The sequence below is a fragment of the Callospermophilus lateralis genome, chromosome 11, assembly GCF_048772815.1.
Source record: "Callospermophilus lateralis isolate mCalLat2 chromosome 11, mCalLat2.hap1, whole genome shotgun sequence".
Lineage (NCBI taxonomy): Eukaryota > Metazoa > Chordata > Mammalia > Rodentia > Sciuridae > Callospermophilus > Callospermophilus lateralis.
The window spans coordinates 54,940,256-54,959,558 of record NC_135315.1 but is presented as its reverse complement, the minus strand read 5'-3'; the positions used below and the strand labels follow the sequence as shown (position 1 = coordinate 54,959,558).

Sequence of the window (19,303 nt, the reverse complement as noted above, 5' to 3'; positions counted from 1 at the left end):
CTCTTGGAGTCGTGAAAACTCATCTATTAGAGGAAGAGTTTCTCCCTCTTAAGTGATCTCAAAATAATAGAGATACAGAGAAACATCCTGCTTGCTTGTTCACAGTTGTATCCTCACAAAATTGTAGGGGTTAGACAAAAACAGTAGATATGTGCATTAATAAAGATCAACATCACATATGTACTTCCCTTAGCCTTTACAGCAGGGATCATTAAAATGACCCGTTGTTTGTTTCTGTAAGGTTCATGGGAATGTAGCCTCACCTGTTCATTTACATATTGTCTAGGCTGCATTTGTGCTACAGTGGCAGAGTAGTTGAAACAGAAAATATGACCTGCAAACAAACCCTCAAATATTTGCTATCTGGCTCTTTACAGAAAAATTTGGGTGACCCTCTAATCAAGTGTAGTATTTCTATAATATGCAGGCAAATCACCCAGACATCTAAAGAAGATGGAGATGCTGATTCACAGGTGGTGCCAATTCTGCTTGGGGTCCTTGGGAGCTACAGCATTGAGGATAGTAGCATCATGTAACAGGGCTTGTGTTTGTGGCTTGTTTCTCTTGGACTTTTCCTAATCCCTGATGACTCAGAAACTCTCAAAAGTCTGGACTAGACACAGTTGAAGAATAAATCACTTTATTAGAAGAGGTTCAGTACTACAAATTCTCCTACCAGAGTTCCCGGGCCCAAAAGCCAGCTCAGCTTCACTTTTAGGCACCCTTCTCTCATATCCCATAGGGGAATCCCGCAGAAGTTGAGTGCTTGTGATTTCTTATCTAAGTGTCTGTGGTAACCCCTCTCCCACCTGTCTGTCAGGGAGCCTCTGGCCTACCGTCTTTTCTTGTTTTCTCAGAAAGCTAAATCTGGAGAAGTAAGGCTACCCCAGCTAGAACCCACTTGGAAGGATTTTCCTTAGTCTTCAAGTTGAAAGTCCACACGTAAGTGGGTCCCCGCTGACAAGTCTTGTACACTGGACAAGAATAGACACTGCGGCAATCCTGCTTGTCTGCAGGAATGGCCTTGATGAACATCACAGGCATGGAGGGTGTCAGGTCCTTCAGCTTTGCCTCTGTAATGATCCCAGCCTGAGGATAAGAACATGAGAAGAACCGTCTTAGATCAGACCCAGAGCCCAGCCAGCCATCCTTGCTTCCGTTAGAAGATACAAGGAACGAGAGAATGGGATGTCCTTGGCTGCCTTTCTGCCTGCGCTCTTCTGGATTCTCTCAGTCACCCACGGTGGAAGGCATCTGATACTGGGAAAATGCATTTCTATCTTTTCAGGCTAAAGTCACCTCTTGATATAGAGTTCCAGAAGTTTTTTATTTATTATTGGTGCTTGACTTTGCCCTAGTTTTTTCATTCATTTTTTTTTTTTAAGACTATTGAGTGCAGCTGTTTGACGGATGTCATACTAGGTGTTGGGAATTTAAAGAGGATGAAGACACAGATGCTAACTGTGCAAATGCTTTAGCTCTTAAGGCTTTGATTATGTGCTGTTTCTGCGTCTCCAGTTTCATATGCGATTTCATCCACTTCTAGATTATGTCAACTTTTTGAGCAGAGAGAGAGATATAATCTGACTTTAATCATATAATAAAGATATAACCATTTTAACTTTCCAGATGGAGCCTCCCTAGAGTTTTCTTCCATCCTTGTAGCATTCTACCACTGAACTCAACTCAACTCACTCAACTCCCTATGATTTTCTGAGATGTCTCAATAGAGTTATCTAGTTGACTTGAGTTTTTCCTACTAGTCCTGAGAAATGTTCTGAGGAAAAAGAGAGTCCCTTAGTTGAATAAATTTGGGAAATGGTGCTTATCACACCATTGAGATGTACTTGAAGCTCGATAATGTACACTTGGCACACTGAAGGCAAGAAGTTCTTGCCGTAAAGATGAATACTTTAACTATATTTAACCTGGTGTTTTCTAAACAGGACCACAGGAACCCTCCCACCCACTTTTTTTTTTTTTCATAGTCTGTTCATCTCATAGATGCTCTTTGGAAGATGATGATCCAGAGTGATTCACAGATTCCTTAATGCTGTCCAAGTTGTGTTATGTCATGTGAGACCCTTATGTTGTAGACAGTGTTTGGTTTGTTTTCAGGAAGTTTATTTAAAGGGAAAGACATGCCTTTTCAGTTCATTTAGAGGCTGATACAAGGCATGGTGAGTACCAGAATGAAAATGAGCGGTGGGGGCCCCCTTGTCCTACAAAATTGAGTGTTTATGATTAGCAGTAAGAGCAGGAATAGAACTTTTTTTTTTTTTTTTTTGCATACTCTAAAACCAACCCCTTTCAATTTTTTTGGTTGTTGTTCTTGGTGTTGGGTATTGAACCCAAGGATCTCTACCACCAAGCTATACCCACATTTTTATTTTTTATTTTGAGACAGGGTATCACTAAACTATCTAGGTTGGCCTCAAACTTGTGATCCTACTACCCTGGCCTTCTGAGTAGCTGCATTTACAGGTATGCCCCCCCCACCACCACATTTGGCTAAAACTAATCCTCTTTAAGTTTAAAATTTATTGTTTTTAACATGTTCACAAAGCTGTGTAATCATTAGCAATCATTATTCAAGATTATTTTTATCACCCCCCAAAGAAACTCTGTAACCATTAGCATTTACCGTTAGCACTGATTGAACTGGATATTCAATCCTGTTTGCTTCTGTTTCATATATTTTGAGGGATCTTTTGTTAGGTGCTTATATGTTTATAGTCATTTTATCTTCTTGATGGCTTGACCTTTTTGTCATAAAATATCCTACTTTGTCTCTAATTTCTCTCTCCTACATTTTCTCCAGGAATGTAACAGTGTTTGTCTTATAAAGTCTACTGTATCTGATAATAGTTTAGTCCCTTAGCTCTTTTTTTGGTTACTGCTTTTCATAGCACATTTTCTTCCATCTGTTTACTTTCAACCCATTTGTGTCTTTGAATCTTAAATGTCTCTTATAAACAGCATACAATTGGATCATGTGTGGGTTTATCATTTGGTTTCTAAAATTCATTCTGCCTTTTCAATATGAGGATTAGTCCATTTATATTTAATGTAATTCCTGATCAAATAGGACTTAAGTCTGCTACTTTGGTATTTGCTTTTGTTCCTCATTCTTCCACTAGTGTTCTTTCATGTTCATAGATATCTATCTAGTATCACCCTGATACCAAAACCAGACAAAGACACATCAAGGAAAAAAAATTGAGACCAATATCCTTAATGAACATAGATGCAAAATTCTTAATAAGATACTGGCAAATTGCACTCAAAAATATACATATAGGTAGTACACCATGATCAAGGGGGGTTCATCTCAGAGATGAAAGTTTGGTGCAACATATGGAAATAAATAAACATTAATCACATCGGTAGACTTAAAGACAAGAATCACATGATTATCTCAATAGTTGCAGAAAAAGTATTTGACAAACTACAACATTCACTCACATTCAAAACACTAGAAAAACTAGGGGTAGTAGGAACATATCTCAATATTGTAAAAGCTATATATGCTAAGTCCAAGGTCACTATCATTCTAAATGGAGAAAAATTGAAAGTATTCCCTCTGAAAACTGGAACAAGACAAGGATGCCCTTTTGTAACTTCTATTCACATAGTCCTGGAAACTCTAGCCAGAACAATTAGAGAAAGAAATTAAAGAGATGCAAATAGGAAAAGAGGAACTCAATTATCCCTATTTGTTGACAACATGATTTTTTATTTAGAAGACCCAAAAGCTATACCAGAAAACTCCTAGAACTCACAAATGAATTTAACAAAGTTGCAGGATATAAATTAACACCCATAAATCAATTGTGTTCCTATACATTGGTGATGAATTAAATGAAAAAGAAATTAGGAAAACTATCCCATTCACAGTATCCTCAAAGAAAATAAAATATTTGGGAATCAATCTAACCAAAGAGGTGAAAGACCTCTACAATTAAAACTACAGGACACTAAAGAAAGAAATTGAAGAAGACCTTAGAAGATGGAAAGATCTCATGTGTTCTTGGATAGGCAGAATTAATATTGTCAAGATGGCCATAGCACTATAAAGAATTATGCAATTCCTATTAAGGTTCCAATTATGTCATTCACAGAAATAGAAAAAGCAGTCATGAAATTCATTTGGAAAAATAAGAGGTCCAGAGTAGCCAAAGCAATCCTTAGTAAGAAAAGTGAAGTAGGAGGCATCACAATACTAGATCTTAAATTATACTACAGTTATAGTAAGAAAAACAGCATAGTATTGGTACCAAAACAGACATGAAGACCCATTATACAGAATAGAAGACATACATACAAGCCTACATAAATACAGTTATCTCACATAGACAAAGGCACCATAAACATACATTGGAGAAAAGATAGCCTCTTCAACAAATGGTGCTGGGAAAACTGGAAATCCATGTGTAATAAGATGAAATTAGACCTATATCTCTCACCCTGCACAAAATTAAACTCAAAGGTGATCAAGGACTTAGGCATTAGACCAGAGATCCTGCACCTACTTGAAGAAAAAGTAGGCCCAAATCTCTATCATGTTGGCTTAAGAACTGGATTCCTCAATGAGACTCCTAAAGTACAAGAAGTAAAATAAAGAATCAATAAATGGGATTTTTATCAAACTAAAAAGCTTCTTTACAGCAAATGAAACAGTCAAGAACATAAAAGAGAGCCTACAGAATGGGAGAAAATCTTTACCACTTGCACCTCAGCGCATTAATCTCTGGGATACATAAAGAACTCACCAAACAAAACAAAACAAAACAAAACAAAACCCCAAATAACCCAATCAATAAATGGGAAAAGGAACTGAATGAACAGACACTTCACAGAAGAAAAAATATGAATATATGAAAATATATTAAAAAATGTTCAACATCTCTAGCAATTACAGAAATGCAAATTAAAACTACACTGAAATTTCATTTTACTCTAGTCAGAATGGCAATTATCAAGAACACAAGCAATAATGTTGGTGAGGATGTGGGGAAAAAAGGCACACTCCTACATTACTGGTGGGACTGCAAATTGGTGCAATTACCCTTGAAAGCACTATGGAGATTCCTCAGAGAACTTGGAATGGAAACACCATTTGATACAGTTATCCCACTTCTTGGCATATACCCAAAGGACTTAAAATCAGCATACTATAGTGATGCAACCACATCAATGTTTATAGCAGCTCAATTCACAATTGCTAAGCTATGGAAGCAACCTAGGTGCTCTTCCACAAATAAAGAAAATGTGGTACATATAAAGCACAATGTGGTATGTTTACATATGAATACCCTACCAGTGTAATTCCACATCATGTACAACCACAAGAATGGGAAGTTATACTCCATGTATGTATGATATGCCAAAAGGCATTCTACTGTCATGTGTAACTAAAAAGAACAAATTTCATTCTGCCTTTTCATTATAAATTAGTCCATTTATATTTAATGTAATTACTGATCAAATAGGACTTAAGTCTGCTACTTTGGTATTTGCTTTTATTCCTCAATTCTTACATTAGTCTTCTTTCATGTTCATAGATATTTTCTAATTCACTATAAAATTATTTCACAGTGGTTGCCTTGGGGATTATAATAAACATTCAACATATAACAGTATACCTCAGATTAATTCCAACTTAATTTCAATAGTATATAAATCCTTGCTTCATTCCCTCCCTCTGGGTTGTTTTCATCATTCAAGTTCTATATTTATTTATATATGTATTTTATGCCTGTCAACACGGATTTATAACTATTGCCTTATACAGTTGTCCTTTAACTCAGACAGGAGAAAAATAAAGGTTATAAATTAAAAGTGCATTCATATACTTTTTTCTTCAGGTGGACTTGAGTTACTGTCTAGTGTTCTCTTGTTTCAACCTGAAGGATTCCCTTTAGTATTTATTAACTGGTTCTTTTTCAGTTATACAGAACATTAGGATTCATTTTGATATAATTATAAAATCATGGAATATAAATTGTTCTAATTCAGTCCCCAGTTTCCCTTTCCCTTCCCTCCTCTCTCCCCCATTCCCTTCCTGTACTCTTATTTCCCTCTAGTATTTCTTGGAAGGATGGTCTGCTAGTGACAAATTCCTATTTCTCTCTTCTCCATCCTGGAAACGTCTTATTTCTTCATTTTTGTTTTGCTGTGTATAGAATTCTTGACTATCTTTTCTTTTAGCTTTTTGTCTATGTAATCCCCCTGCCTTCTGGGACTCAAGGTTTCTGATGAGAAGTCAGTTATTATTCTCATTGATGAGAATGAGAGATGAGAATGGTAAGCAATGAGCTGATTTTCTCTTCTGCTGTCATGCACAATGGCACAGGCCTATAACTCCAGTTACTTGGGAAGCTGAGGCAGGGGGATTCTAAGTTTGAGGCCTGGTTGGGAACTTTTTGGGTCTCTAACTCAAAATAAAAAGGGCTGGGGATGTTGCTCAGCTACAGAGCATTTGCCTAGCTTGTTTGAGGCCCTGGGTTTCAGAACTAGTACCCCCCGCACAGACATACACACACACACACACTCGCGACACACACACACACACACACATGCACCAAAGAAAAGAAATGGCTACAAAGTTTCTCACTGGCATTCAGCCATTTTTTCTTGAATAACTCTTTGGATTGCTGAAAGCCTTTGGTTAGTTTCCAGAGTTTTGATAAAAGTTCATTCTAATTTTTTTTTTTTTTTTGCTAGTACTCTTTTATGGAAGGGAAAATTTTGGTAGACTTCCTGACTCTTCCATTTTTTTCTGTATGTATGGTAGTGAGGATCAAACCCAGGGCCTGACACTTGCTAGACAAGGGCTTGCTGTACACTGAGCTATATCCTGAAACTGACTTTCATTTTTGCTGACATCTTTCTGAGATAGAACACTTGAAAATAAGAATTAATGGGGGACAGATGTTGATTTTTGGAAAATTATAAAAATTTACCATAAGGTATGAAAAATGAGAGGTTAGTGATTAGAACTGACATACTTTTTACTCTTCCAGAGTGTTACTGCCCTTCCTTCTGGGCTTCTTTCCTGTTTCCCTTTTTGTACTTGTCTCATTTTGGTGTTGTTGGGGATCCTAGTTCAGTGCTCTGGGCCACTGTGCACCTGGTAAAATCTGTATGAGATCTCAATGGACAGACTTCTACAAACGTTCAGATGGAGAGAGAAACCCTCTTAAAATGTGGGCTGTTTGAACATTGTTTTACTTTACTGTCCTTTCTGTTGGCTCTCTCATTGTTTTCCTAGGACTGGTCTAACAAATTGCTGTATGAGCTTTGGTGGCTATAAACAAACTTGCTTTCTCACAATTTGGGAGGCTGGAGGTCTTAAGGAGTAGACAGGGTGGTCCATCTGGAGGCTCTGAGGGAGAAACTTCTAGTATCTGGTGGCTGCTGGTAATCCTTGGCATTCTTTGGCACCCACATCACACTCACCTCTGCTGCTGTATTCATAAGGCATTTTCTTTAATGTCTCCCCATGGACTTCTTGAAGGGTCCAGTCATTGGACTTAGGGTCTGTGGTTATCCAGTATGGTTTCATCTTACATCTGCAAAGACCCTATTTCTAAATAAATAAGGTTTCATTTTTCTTCTGGGTGATGTGAATTTTGGGGGAACACCGTTGAACCCTATACATTTTCATATGCATATTCATAGAGCTTCCTGTGATATTCAAGATCTTTTAATAGTTTTGCATGGTTAGATTAGTATTGTCTTCTGGGAATAGTTTAGTGTCATCCACCGAGTGGGATACGGCACGAGGTAGTCTTTCTAGATCATGTGTATACCAAGTGTAAACTTGCTTTAGAGTTATCCTTTGCTCATTTTGTTACTTCAGCCATCTGTGCCTGTTTGCCAGTTTCTTAACTGTGACTAAACATCTCTAATCTATGGTGACTTGGCTAATTTTTATTAGCTTTAAGTGAAGATTTTTTTTTTTAAATTCACTTTAGATGTCTTCTATGGGCTCTTTTTTGCTGATGTAGAACAATATAAAAGGCAGAAGGAATTCCTGCCTATCTAGAGCTCATAGATGAGGAAGGTGGGACCAGAGAGGTTAAATAATATCCTGAGATCACATGGCAGCAGAGATGCCTGTCCCTAGCACTTTTCAGCACAGTCGATGTGCCAGGTGTCTTTCAAGAATCTTACATAGTATCTCCTTCGATTTTCAGTGTCTCTACTTTCCCATTTAAAAGTTGAGTACACTGAGATCTTATGAGGTAAAATGACACTCAAGATCACAGAGTTAATAAATGGTGGTGATGATTTTCGGAGTGAGCCAGTCTGGCTTAGAGTGCTTGCTTTCAGCCGCTCTGTTCTACTCCATCTGCAAAGTCTATGTTCTCTCCACTACCCTTGACTGAGTAAAAATGACCTCCAAGAAAGAAAGGTTATCTAGGTAGGAAGATTCAGGGGCATCTCCTTTAGTAGTCAGACTTTATGGGAGGCAACATTTATTTAATCAGCCCACCAGAGAATACTCCTTGGCTTGTCCCAGGTCTTACCTGTGTGTCCCAGCGGGCACCTTCCATGAAGAGGCCGTGAATGTAGGCCCCTTCCCGAGGAGGACTCCGGAACTCCTCTCTGTTCTTCTTTGTCACATCACACTGCAGGGCCATCTGGTCCAGTGGCCACTCGTTTTTACGAGCCATGGACTGCATGATGGCAGTCAGGAAGGACTGGGGATTGAAGAAGCCTGTCAGCCACACAGTGGAGGGCATTGCAAAGTCACCTGTCCACGTCTCCAGCTCCTTGATTCTGTTGAGGAGATCTAGAAACCAGGCTGCTAGGCCGGCTGTGGAAGGGTAGGCTCGCCTGGCCCAGGGCTCTGGCACCATATCTAGGTACAGGGCGTTCTGTAAGTTTTCCATGTCGCCGGTCATGGTCAGCTCCCCCTGAAGTGAGAGAGTGAGAGGGGAAAGAGTAAGGGGACAGGAGGTCCTTGGAAACAATCTGCCTCAGATTCCTCTGGCTCGCCCACCCAGGAAATGGGAGGTGTCACTGGCAGTGGATGCCACAAGGACTGTCCTGTCCAGTATTCTTTGCAAAGTCTGTGTCACAGAGAGTGGTCCTTAAAAACATTCCCTGCTCCAACGATGTTAGTCTCAACTGTCTGTGTTAGTGTTTTGGAAAACACTATCCCACCGTGGACCTTAAACCATCTGTGAGTGACATGTGCTCCAACCCTACTCCAAAGCTTGACTCTCCTGCAGCCCTCCAGGCTTCTGCTTGCAGCTCAGAAACACAGAAGCCAACGGATGCAGTGGCACACGCTTGTGATCCCAGCGGCTGGGGAGGCTGAGGCAGGGGGATCTCAAGTTCAAAGCCAGCCTCAGCAAAAGTGAGATGCTAAGCAACTCAGTGAGACCCTGTCTTTAAATAAAATATAAAATAGGCCTGGGGATGTGGTTCAGTGGTCAAGAGCCCTGGGTCCCTGAATTCAATCCCCAGTATCTTCCCTGCCCCCCACAAATAAAGGAAAGAAATACAGAAGCCAAAGCCTACAAAGACCTATGTAATCCAATAGATCAGGGTGATGGATATACAGTCAACTTTAAGGGGATCCTCTTTCAACTGCTAGATGGAATTTGTAAAGAAAGGTTTACATCAAAAAACATCTTTAAATTAAACTTTGCAATATTGGTTCTGTCAAATTTCTTGCAAATTGGTTCTGGCAATTTCTTGAAGACCCCATCTCATTTTTTAATTTTCCTTTCTATTGTTTTTAAATTTTTAATTGGTGTATTATAGTTATACATAATAGTTGGGTTCATTACGCTATATTCATAACCATTGGGTTATTATGCACATAACCCAATTTGCTGTCTTCGTCCCCAATACCTTCCCCTTTCTTCTCCTCTGCCCCAGATGAACTTGTTCTTCTCAACTGATCTCCCATCATCATTGCTATTATTTTAATTAGTGCATTATCATCCTATATAAGCGGGCTTAATTGTGGTATATTTGTACATGCACATAGCATAGTTTGCTAGATTTTGCTCCCCAGTACTTCCCCATGCTCTCCCCTCCTCCCTTCTTCTTCATCCCGAAGGCCCCATTTCTAATGCAGTGGTTTCCAGGTTGCTGTGCATTATAAGGGTACTCTGCAGGGTCTGGCTCACTCTGTAAGTGCAGAGTGCCAGCCTCTGTGTGCAAACCCTCTCCCTTGGGGTCTTGATTTGCCCTTGCACTTGCTTGTGACTTGCACTGTAGAATTCTGGGTCCGAATCTTTCCCTTAACTTTTGGAACAGTTAAGAAATGTTAAATGCACCTACCTCATGATGAATGCATTTCAGTGACCTGAATGATATCCAGAGACTCCTGATTAATAGGATGTACACTAAATTAATAGATTCTTTATGAACTTCACATAGATAGTTATTACACATATTTTTTTTTCTTATTTTGTGTTATTGGTGATGGCATCCATGGCCTTGTACATGCTAGGCAAGTGCTGTACCATGGAGCTACATCCCCAGACCTTTATTTTGAGAGAGGGTCTTTCTAGGTTGCCTAGGGTGACTTCAAGCTTTTGATCATCCTGACTCAGCTTCCTGAGTGGCTGGGATTACTGGTGTGTGTTCACGGTTTACACATACTCTTTCTACACTGTAGATTCTAATGGATGAACTCTTTTAAAGTAAAAATACCTTAACATTTTAAAGGAAATACAGACATCCTTAATCAGCTTAGTGCTAGACGGGTCAGTCTACATGAGTGAATACAGCCTGAATCACAGATATGTTGCCTTTCAAGTAAGAGGACTCTATTAACAGTAATAGAAAATAGGTTTTACCCCTGTGCCTACTTAGATTTATTGGGGTGGTGGTGAAGGAGTCTGAGGTCATATCAAGGCTCAATAGGAAGTACGAGGGTACCACATCTACCACCAAAGTTATTACTTTTAACTACATTCAAATTAGGTGAACAGGTTTCTTCTTCTTCTGAGATTTCCTGAAGGATCTGCTGAAATGAATACTATTATGTTAAAATAGAAAAATATTTTTCTCACTATGTGGAATCTCTGCAAAGAGGATGTAATTTATTTCTTGTCTTCTTGAACCCACACGAGACTTCTGAGACTTCTGAGACAATATGGTCTTTCTCTTGTCTGGAGTTATGTGATAACTTATTGTTATAATTTATAAATGAATTTAAGTTTTCTTTCAAATATCCAATTACTTAATAAAATAACATTAAGTGTAAAGATTAGTGCAAAGAAAAAAAATATCAACGATGATTCTACTTTTTGTTTCATGAGACTCCTATCCTTGTACTACCTGAGGACCTTCATGATAATGGTGAACAAAAGTAATGATGGTGGACATCTTTGCTTTGTTCACAGACTTAGAGAGACAGCATTTAATGGACTTTTACCATTAAATACAATAATTTATTAGGTGTTCTTCAAGTTAAGGAAATGACCTCTTTTATCTGGTTTTCTGATGTTTAAAACAACTGGAAGTTAAATTTTGTCAAATGCCTTTTCTGCATGTATAAAGATGATCACATATTTTTTCATATAGTACACTAATAGGGTGAACTTCTTGGACTGATTTCTTTTTAATGTTAAAACCAACCTTGCATTCCTGGGATAATCCCATTTGGTCACACTGTATAATCCTTTTCTTATATTGTGTGATTTGAATTATTAACATTTGGCTAAGAATTTTTGCATTTGTGTCTATGAGGAATGTCAATCTGTCATTTTCCTTTCTCATAATGTCTTTGATTTTGAAATCAACTTAATTCTGTTCTCATAAAATTTGTTGGGAAGTATGCTCTCTGCTTTATTTTCTCTTCCATTTTCTTCTTATCTTCTTCTCCTCCTCCTCTTCTTCCTTCTTTCCTCATTCCTCCTTCCTATTTTGTTAGCATTGCTGGGGATTGAACCCAGGTCTTCATACAGGGCTAGGCATGTGCTCTACCACTGAGTTATACCCCAAGCTCATAACTCCTTTATTTGATGAGCTCTCTCTCTCCACCAGTACCACATAGTCCTAATTATTGTGACTTTATAAAGCGAACTTTGTTATTTTCTTACAGCAGCCCATGTTAAGACAACCTTGGGGAAGAGAACCAGGAGAGTTTAGTAGGGGAAGTAACTGTAGTAGACTTAAAAAATGACCTTGAATGGGTGGGGATGTAGCTCAGTGACAGAGTGCTTGTCAGACACACTCAAAACCCTGGGTTCCATCCCCCACACCACACACACACACAGCACATGCACGCACACACACAAAGACCTTTAAGAGCTACAAGCCATTTTAGGAAAGAGGACTAAAGTTCCCCTTTGGAAGTCGGAATCGGGGAGGGGGGGGCTGTTCTTTATGGGAAAACCACCTGATACAAGGCAAGTCCTTACCCACTGTTCTTGGCCAAACACTGCAGTGCCCAAATAAAAATGTTTTAGGCCTACCATGTCACATCTGGCTATTTAAATGCAAATGAATTAAATTGTAAATTAAAATTTTTGTTTCCAAGTCCCATTAGCTACATTTTTCTGCTCTAGCCACATGTGACCTTATTAACCCAGACTGTCTGTTCAGAAGCTTTACAGGACAACACTTTCTCCGACAGAAAGACTGTTTCTATTGGTCATGTGAACTGTATTATGTATGTTTTTGCCAGGCCTGTGTTTAATAAAAATGTTTTTGTACATATAATATCACTGTTTGCTTGCCAATCTGGTGAAAATATATATACAAAAGTCATGATTTATTACAAAAAACAAAGTACAAAGGAGTTAATAAAATATAGACCATATTGATTTTTTCCTTTTAAAGTTTTCAGTAGCCAGTATATGTCCATGGTTATGAAATATTTTTACAAACAATACAGCAATATAAATAATGCTATCAAGTTTGCTTTTCTACAAAATCATTTTGGGTATTATTAGATTGAAGCGCATCTATGGAAGTATGTTGTATGTATGAGTATCATCTGTCATGTGAGTTGAGGGGGAATAAAGGACCTCACCCTGGAGTTGTTCTATAACATGACCCAACAGGACTCACAGTGGGTGAGGTCCTAGACTTGCTCACAGCACTGGAAGGGATATAAAGAAAATGGCTCAGTCTTTGCCAACTCTGCCAAAGTGGGACAAACACAGAAGTCAAATGGGTCCCTGGACACTGCCAGCTGCCATTCATGTGCTTATACAGAGAAGTCCTTTGTTTTTGATTATCTCCAGGGGCTAAATTGACACTGAGTCTGTGTTACCAGGACTCAGTGAAGCCATGTAAACTCTTTTCTTGTGTTTTGTTGCAAGAAGAAATGATGTGCTTAGAAAAGATTAAAATGCATGTAATGCAGGGGGCTTTTAGGGCAGTGAAAATACCCACTTTGATACTATGATGGTGGTTTGATACATATGAGATATGTCATTATTTATTTGTACAAATCCATAGAAAGTACACCAAGAGTGAATCCTAACGTGAACTATGGATAATGACTGATAACAATGTGGTAATGTAGTTCCTCAATTGCAGTGAATGTATTACTGTGGTGGGGGCTGTTGCTAGTGGGGAAGGGGCAGGAGGCACATGAGAAATCTCTGTATCTTTTGCTCAATTTTGCTGGGAACTTAAAACTGCTCTAAAAAATAAGATCTAATTTAAAAAAAATGTAATACAACACTTAATTTTTAACACCCTTCAGAAATCTAAACTCATTTTGATTGCAAAGGAACATAAAATGTGTGACTTGGCTTTCTTAAAAATTTCTCACATCTGCTTATAATAAGATTATAATTTATTCCGACAGTGATTTTGCACTTACTAATTGAATGTGCAAGTGGTGGAAACTTCAAGAATGTACTGTCTCTTTGGTTTCCCCAGTTTAATGGGGATGTAGAAATGATTTAGAAAAAGAAGAAATCATCCACCTTAAAGTTAGGTTTCTGAACTCAGGAATTTTCATGACCTTGAGCAAAAGTCAAGAAGTAGTTGAGAAAAAGCAAGAGAGAACCCCATCCCCCACCCCAGTTCACTAAATATACCAGGCTCCCCTCCTGTGGAGGAGAGGAATATGCCCACAAACCCCAGGCCATTACATCCTGAAAGGTGTCTCAGAAAAAGACATTAGTTTCCCAAAATGTTGACAGATCTGTGGAGGCAAGGGTGGGTGGGACAGGAAGATTCTGTGGCCAAAACCTGAATATATGGACCCATCTGAAAGGCTCAAGCTACACTACAGTACAGAAACCTGCTTGCATACACTCAAGCATAAGTTTCCTAAACTCCTCTGGTCTGGATCTAGGGAATACCAATTAACATCCACATTACCTGCTCATGGGTTGAGGCCACAGAAAGAAAACTTAAAACGCTGGACTTTGAAGAAGATGCTGCATTCAGGGTGCTGTGACATGCTTCCTTTATTTTCATGTGGCAAGGGAAACTGGGAGAACTAGGTCCGTGGCACCTTTTCCTGGCTATGATGAAGGCTGTCTGGCTGCGACCTTAACTACTTATTCATCCCTAAAAATAAATGCTTTCATGATATTTCTTTGGTATAATACAGAAAAAAAAAGAACCCCCAACCTTATTTTCTCTAGACTTTCACTCCTTTAAGCCAGGGAGCTTGTTAGAAGTTCCGATTCATAGGCTACAGTCCAAACCTAAGGATTTAAGTCTCTAGGGGTGAGGGGTAGGAAACCTCCATTTGGAAAGGGTTCCACTGGGCATCTCAAGCAGCTGCTGCCCTGGGCTCACAGCCATGCAGTAGCATTCAGGCTACAGAAACTAGGGACAGGACAGTAATGCCCAAAACAGCTCCCTCCTTGAGAGGCTCCATGCTACACTCTGTCCTAAGGATCAGCTCCCTTCAATTCTTTCTTCCCTAGGGAGATGAGAATGTAGATGGCTATTTATTTATTTATTTGGTACTGGGGATTGAACCCCGGGGTGCTTTACCGCTGAGCTACATCCCCAGATCCCCAGTCCTTTTTATTTTATTTTAAAATTTGAGTTAGGGTCTCACTAAATTACTGAGGCTGGTCTTGAACTTGTGGTTCTCCTGCCTCAGCCTCCTGAGTCTCTGGGATTATAGGGGTGAACCACCATCCCCTGGGAAGATGTTCTTGGCAACATGCTTTCATTTGTATTAAGACACGGGGATGTGAGGAGATTGGAAGGAAATAGAAATGGTAAGGGTCCCACCACTTTCCGTCTGGCTTGAAAACTAAGGTTGACAGCAGTGGTGCATCTTGGGTTTGTGGGAGAGTGCCAGATGACCAAAGGCACATGGACCAGGGCAGCTAGTTACCAGTGGGTGATGATTAAGGAGCCAAAGCAAGTAAGGCAACCCTCCCTCCCAGACCTGAACTATTAAGTCAACCCAGAGTGTGGGAGTGAAGACCAGAACAGATTCCGGCATCAGCAAGTCAGACTTCACGTCTTAACATCTTTGAACATCTTTACTTATTTAGAAGCATTTTTTTTTTTTTGGTTGATCAGCAGAGGAAATCGATCACTGAAGCATAGAAATAGTCTGATGCCATCAAACATTTGAATAATGAAAAATAGTTGCCCAACCCTGTCCATGTCTCCATCTAAGATATCATTCCCCAAGTGAAAGGGAATGCAAGCCACAGAAGTGAGCCATTAGCCTCTAAGAATAGATTCTGGGCTCCTCTGCTTTGCGCCTCTGAAGCCCCCTTCTCTTGTCACCTGTCCTAACTTATCCTTCTTCCAAAGCCTCCTCCATACCACTTCCATGGGGGCCTTTCCTTATCTCACATACCTGTTCTCCTTTCTTCTCTAGCTTCTCTCTATGTGACATTTAATTAATTCTGCCATGTATTATAATCCATTTGACTGTTTCCCCAAGACTGTCCTTCTGGAAGGTGAGGCTCCACTTTCAGTCTCCTGAGACTTGCATGAAGAGCTCATCTGTCAACATAGCTTGAACTGGACTCCACCCCTTGCCCCTCCATCTTTGCCCAGCCATACTCTGTGATTCATGACACAGAGTCACAGCAAAGGCTCACAGAAGAAAAAATGCATGTGAATGAATCGAAAGTTAAATGGCTAAATAGGCTGCATCCAATTTCATCGATTCAATAAGCTAAGATTGCAGCAAAACTTCTGAAGATAATTGCTAATATATACCTGCTTACCACAGTAACGGAGACGCATGACAGGCAAAATCCTTATTTACATTTGAGATTGTTAAGTGGCATTTTGTATTTCATTTGATTATAAGCCGGTACAGGATTTGGAAACACTGGCAAACTCTGTGGGTCTTCAACAACCCACCCATTCTTTTCTCATCTTTATTCTCATTTTTCTACACCCATATGGGGGGGGGGAGAGAAAATCAAAAGGTTTCTTTAAAAAAAAAACCCTAGTAATCTAGATTTTGTAGTTTGTTTCCTAATTTTTATATGTCTATAGGTGAAAAGTTGACCACTGTTCTTCCTACACACATGGGGCCATAACTCCAAGAGCCAGACACGAAGCCACCAGCAGTTCCACACCCAGACCTCCAGGGCTCGTGTGAGCTTTAATCATCAGCTACAAAACTAGGTTCTTACTTTCCCTCTGTTTGGGATTACGGTTATTATTTTTTATGACACTGGGGGGGTTGAATCCAGGGCCTCATAGTGATAGGTAAGTGATCTGCCACTGAGCTACTGGCCCAGACCCAGATTACAATTCTTTTAATGAACATGCCTGTGTAAATGGACCACACTCACCTTCCTCAGTTCCTCAAAGGTGGCAAGATCTCCCATTTACCTGTCATCCAAGTGAACAGTCACAACAGACTCCAGGCTAGATTCTTGACATCACCTTGCAGTGAATAAAGTAAACTTGCCTAAGTCATTTCTAGAAGAATAGTAGACTTTCTTTGCTCAAGAGAAATGTCAGAGCGTGGGCAGTATCTTGTTCTTCCAGACAACTTCATGGTCAGATTTTGGTTTCTGGACTAACATCTTTTGGGCATTTAGGTTGCTCTAGAACAAATGCCTTCTGGTTCCTAGGTTCTCTCATGTTGCTTTTTTTTTTTTTCTGTTGGGAAAGATGTATCCTCTACCCATGCCTCTCCCCCTGTAGATCTCACTCACCTTTAAGCCAAGATCCAGCTCCCTCAGTGAGCGCTGAATCTCTCTGGTGAGGAGGTTCATCCGCTCACACTCCTGGAAGGCAACTACAATGTAGGGAGTGCGCTCCTCCACTTTGGCCATCAGTTCTGGGATGTTAAACTCATCTGTCACCCGCTCTAATATTTCTTCCAGAAGGACCTTGACCTGCCCCACGGCAGAAAACACACGATTAAGGAGGGTACTCTGATTTTCCGGAAGGACTCCATCTTCCTGCAATATGGCGCCAGAGAGGTCAATCACCCATCACCTGCTGCCTTCCGCCTCCAGGTTGTGCTCTTGTGTGCTTGCAAAGGTCAATTAGGTCAGGGGTTGAGGACTGATTCCAGGAGTACCTTTTAGCTTGCCAGCTCTCTGAGACTTGTATGACCAGCTTGAAAAACTAACACAGATGATTCTCTTAAAAACTGGGATTGAAAAACTCAGAGGCTGACCCAGTTAGCTACGGGAACAAAACTAGTAAGCTATAAGTAGACTTTGACCTAGGATGGCCCTTGTGGGTCATGTGAAGCTGAAGTGATGTGAGCAGCAGTGATGAATGTGTGTATGTGTATGTGTGTGTGTGTGTGTGTGTGTGTGTATAAATTGCATTTGTACTGACCATGTACAGATTGTGTATAAATGTATAAATTGCATTTGTACTGACCATGTACAGATTTGTCCTTGTCGTTACTCTTCAAACAATATAGTATAATAACTATTTACATAGCATTTAAATTATATTAGGTATTACAGGTAATCTAGGGATGATATAAAGAATACAAGAGGATGTGCATAGATTATATGACCTGCCCCACTATGCTATTTTACATAAGGGACTTGAGCATTGTGGACTTTGGCATCCTTGGGGGGTGGTCCTAGAATCAAATCCCCATAGAGACTGAGGAGTCACACATGCACGTACACACACACACACACACACACACACACACACACTCCGTTCTCTGTTTCAGTTTGGTGATACTGTGGTTTCTAGCCTTGAAGAGGCACCATCATCTATCATGTAAACCTTCTCTTCTACCCACAATTTCTTTCCCCATACAAACTGTCAGCTAATTAGACCAAGGGAGTTAGAACAACCAGGGTCTGTCTTCTGGAAAATTGGAATTGAGGTGCAGAGATTGTGGGTTATTCGGGGGCAAGCACTTGGAGGCTGAGTCTGCCATTTTGGAGCAAATGAGTAAGCCCGGGAGGTCTGTCAGCAAAGAAAGAAAAATGAAACAAGTGCAGACATAATAGGCCATATGGCCAGCAGATTGGGATGTAGGGAGAGGGCGGGAGAGAGCATGTGAGTGAGCACCAGCTCTTCCTGGAGTCCCAAGAGAGCCAAACTCCATACGCCTGCCGTGGACTCTGCTGTTTTGATCGGTTCATCTTCTTGGTCCACTTCTTCTAGGAGCAGGTCCCTATTTCCTTTGGGAAATGACCTCTTCCCCATTGTTCTGGAAGACAGTCACTGGGCCCAGCCTCTCCTGATTCAAATTAGGCCAGTCAGATTATCTTTCCCAAGAGCAAAAAAATATGAAACCCGGCATCCATGGATCCAGTGGGAGGGAAGATGGAGGTTCCTTGAAAGGCCTGTGCACTCTGCTTTCTCCCTGGGACCTTAAAGCCATCATGGTCTTTGTTCTTTCTTAGGTTGACTTTTTTGATCTACTGAACCATTTCTTGACTAATTCAGCTAGATCAGTGTCTGTTCCTCACAACAAAAGAGCCCTGACTGGGCCGATACAGCACCCGTAAGCATGACTCATAGGCATAGATGCAAGTCACTTAGACTTCAAGTTCTTCATCCATAAAAATTTCTAAGAGTCTTTCCATCAGCCCTGATTTCCCAACTCCCAGGGTTGATGCAAAGATCGAATCAAATAAGCTGATGGATGTGGCAGCATCTGAAAGCTATAAAGAACTATATAAATGTAAAGAATGATTAATTTCCCCCTTGCCTTGTGTGGTTAACATACAATACATTCCCCAGGAAAGGAGCTGATGTAGGGAAAAAAAGAAACTAAAAACCCATCACCCCGTCACGAAAGGGTCTAGTGCTGTCACAGCAAAGACAGGAATGGAATTTTAATGGTACCACAAAGTGACTGCCAGAGTGGAAGATAAACGGCTAACAGTGTATCATATTTCTGTCTTGAGTCGAATTTGGAGAAACAACTCTCTGT

At 40.1% G+C, this 19,303-nt stretch overlaps 1 protein-coding gene across 1 annotated transcript in view; it reads right to left on the bottom strand.

Moving 5' to 3' along the window:
• Positions 1-861: 861 nt before the first annotated feature.
• Positions 862-19,303, bottom strand: part of Dnah9 (dynein axonemal heavy chain 9) — a 328,584-nt gene continuing 310,142 nt past the window's right edge. The window contains exons 67-69 of the mRNA XM_076870265.1: positions 17,097-17,279; positions 8,535-8,924; positions 862-1,089 (exon numbers count right to left, since the gene is read on the bottom strand). Of these exons, the coding sequence (XP_076726380.1) occupies positions 862-1,089; positions 8,535-8,924; positions 17,097-17,279 (801 nt within the window). The remainder of the gene's footprint in view (positions 1,090-8,534; positions 8,925-17,096; positions 17,280-19,303) is intronic.